Source organism: Petaurus breviceps, unplaced genomic scaffold, assembly GCF_028583685.1.
Source record: "Petaurus breviceps papuanus isolate PSGF00001 unplaced genomic scaffold, PetGlider_PUasm1.0 178, whole genome shotgun sequence".
In the NCBI taxonomy this organism is placed as follows: Eukaryota; Metazoa; Chordata; class Mammalia; order Diprotodontia; family Petauridae; genus Petaurus; species Petaurus breviceps.
In genome coordinates this window covers 1,296,495-1,300,068 of record NW_027185777.1, presented here as the reverse complement: position 1 = coordinate 1,300,068, position 3,574 = coordinate 1,296,495, and the positions used below count along the sequence as shown (strand labels likewise).

General features: G+C 34.1%; 1 protein-coding gene across 1 annotated transcript in view; it reads right to left on the bottom strand.

Moving 5' to 3' along the window:
- Positions 1–3,574, bottom strand: part of LOC138159872 (calaxin-like) — a 24,672-nt gene that overhangs the window by 12,984 nt on the left and 8,114 nt on the right. The window contains exon 2 of the mRNA XM_069086154.1: positions 1,220–1,375. Within this exon, the coding sequence (XP_068942255.1) occupies positions 1,220–1,375 (156 nt within the window). The remainder of the gene's footprint in view (positions 1–1,219; positions 1,376–3,574) is intronic.

Below are 3,574 nucleotides of genomic sequence, written 5' to 3'. Positions count from 1 at the left end.
ACTATACCATATTTTAAATACACACATATACATTAAGTATATAAAACTTTAGCTTTTAAGTTTTAAGCTTTTAAACTTTAAGTTTTAAGTACACACACACACAAATATATATATATATATATAACATATATTTAAAACATGGTATAGACTTATCTATAGTCTTCTAATGCATTCAACTCCTAATGCAATATATCTGAATGTGTACGCACATACACATACACACATATGTATATACTATCTCTATCCCAAAGATTTTCTTTAAGTATTTTTAAGTATATGTATATACACATGTATATGCACATACTTAAAACATGATACAGTCTTCCCTACATTCTTGGGAAATGAGAGACAATGAGTAACGTGGTAATAATGTGACTAACTCTATCTGAGCCAGGCATGTACAGACTTTGAGTTTGTCAGCCTTGATTGACTATTTCCTCCTTCCTGCCAGAATGCCAACCTTGCCCAAGTTCTCCATTGTTCTTGACTATCAAGCTCTCAAGAACTAATTTCAGGAAAATTTTTAATAAATTTCAGTTGTTTTTTGTTTTTAAAGAATCATTACCCCAATGGCCAAAATGTTCACCCTCTTCACCTCCACTTCATGTAATTCTTGAGTTTCTTCAAGATTCAGCTCAAATGACACTTTCTGTGGGAGACCTTTTCCAGTCCCCCTGCTAGCTTCTAACACCTTCCCCTCCAAAGTTACCTTCTATCCACTGTGTATGCATCTTTTGTATAGCTATTTATTTACATGTTCTCTCCCCTATTAAAATGTAAATTCCTTGAGGGCAGGGCCTGTTTTTGCTTTTTCTTTTGTAGCCCAATGCCTAGTCCAGTGTCTGGCACAAAATTCAGCACCTAAATGTTTACTGATTTTTAAAAATGGGAAGGGAAAAAACCCAGAACCATGTAAATTTTTCATATGATTATTTTAAAAAATATATTCGGTGCCAGTAATAGTAGATACCTTTAGGATTAAATGATATACTTACTATAATAAGTATTTGAGGGGAAAAAGTGAAGTAAATTTCCCAAGAAAATTTCTAATAGAATACTTTATAAAGTGGACCAAGAGGTCCATTATACTTTCATAGGACAGGAAACTGACCACTGATTATTCTGTAAAAGGCAGTTTCATCTAAAACACTCACTTATCATTTGGGCTCCCAGGAAAATCTGATGGAAAATGGCACTTACAATTGCTATGGCTTCTTACCCCTGTTCATAAGCATGTCATCAGTCATTCCAAAGACACTATGTAGGATGTTTCTAAACTCACTGCGATCCAGGCCTTCTTGGATTCCTTGTTCACATCCCTTTTCCATAAATGAATAAAAAAGTTTCACAAGACATTCCATTTCATTTTGGTTGACTGCGAAATGAAAAAGGAAAATTGACAAAATTTACAAAGGACAATGGGTGAAGATCTGGGGAGAGGGATGTCCTAATTTTTTTTTCTGCTACTATGGTAGTGAACAGGTCATTTAACCTCTCATACCCTTATTTTATTTTCATTTATGAAATAAAGGAGGTAGACTAAATGATACTTTGTCTTTTCTAATTTGACCTTCAAATTACTGAGTTCTAAATTCAGTTCAATTCAGTAAGGATATACAGCAGAATAATATCTAGGAATTTCTGTGCTTTGGGCAAGTATGATTACCCCCATGGTGATTAGGCCCCTTCAGAATGAGAGCTGGCATTTAGATGGGATTTTAAAGTTTGCAAAGTACTTTAAAAATATTATTTCATTTGATCCTCACCACGACCCTGAAAGCTAGGTGTTATTAGCCTCCCCATTTTATAATTGAGGAAAATGAAGCAGACAGAGGTTGTCACTTGCTCAGTTATTCACAAGTAAGTACTTGAAGCTGTACTGGAACTCGTCTTGTTGACTCCAGACCTCAGACTCTATCCACTATAAGTGCCATATAGCTGCGGCCTTATAGGGAGAATGTTGGAGTAGGGAAGGGCACAACCTGCCATTTTTTGGCTTTGCATTTTAACTATTTTGCTTACCTAGATGCTAAATTCTGTGTTTCTCTTTTGCTTAAGGATTACAAATGCTTTTAGCACACTCTAAATTCTGATTTCTGGGGGAAAAAAGTCCCTATTTTCCCTGCTCTAGTTGCCACTCTGATGTCTGGTACTGAGTAAAGGGATGTGGAGATAATATTCATACCATGGTCCTTTCCTTTAGAAACTTATATAACCTTGGAGTCAGCAAGAGAGACAAGACTAATAACTATCTGTATTGGACATGAGATGGTATATAATTTACTTTAAGTCATTCTTTATTGATGCCATTTGTTTTTGTATCATTCCTTTCTGATTATATACTTTTCCAACTCCTACTCAGTGAGCCTTTTCTTGTGAAAAAAATTAAAAAAGAAAAAAGTTCGGCAGAATCAACCAACATTTCTATTGCATCTGGCCAGACATGTAACATTTCTTAGCTTTTAGAAAAAGCTCTTAGCCTTTCATCTCTGCAAAGAAAGGAGGAATTTTTAAAACCCTTCCCTGAGTCTAATCTTCATCATTTGTACTAAACAGCACTTGGTTTTGTCTTTACTATTCTTTCCATTTACAGCCCTGTACTCACTGTGTATACTTTTTCCTAATTCTGTTTAATTTGTTCTGTAGCATTTCGTGTAAGTCAAACTACATTTCTCCAAATTTTTCACATTCATAATTTCTTACAAGGCTATAATAATTGTATTACATGCAAGTATCAGTTGTTTTTTTTGGCCAATCCCCAAGGCATTTATTTTACTACAGTTCTTTATTAACACACACACACACAACCCTTTACAACAATTAATATATTGGGGACTTTTTCTGTCTTTGAATTTCTTAAAGCATTTGCTTAGAAGCAGGATCTCTGGGTCAAGGGTCATTAAAAAAAATCTTAATTCAAAATTGCTTTCCAAAGTGATCAGAACCATGCATTGCTCTATCAGTATGTCTACCTTTTCATAACTCCTCCAACCTTGACTATTTCCCTCTTTTTCCATCTTTGCTGGGTATGTGGCAGAACCATAGAGTTGTTTTAATTTTCATTTCTCATTATAAGTGATCTGGTCCAATTTTTCATATGGCTGTTAATAGCTGCAATTATTTTGAGAATGGTTTGTTTATACCTTTTAACCACTTAATCACTGGGTTTTGTTTCTTGGATACATTATTATATACACACATACATACACAGATTCTTAGCTCTTGGCTTTATACACATACACATATATACACACAAATATTTGCAAATTCTTTATACATACAAAAAATCAAGAGATATTTGATTGACAATTTCTTCCCTATCAAGTTTTTCTCCTTATCCTAGATGTATTAATTTTGTACATGCAAACCCTTCTAAATTTCATCTCATCAAAATGATCTATTTTACCCTTTAGTGCTTCCATTATACAATATTTGGTTAACAATTATCCACCAGCCACAGCTGTGAAAGGTATCTGAAATGGTTCTCTTCTAATTTTTTTAATGGTGTGATTTTTTATATTTAGGTTTGTAATGGGAATGCAAATTTGGAAGATCTTCCCTGCCCCTAGGCTAA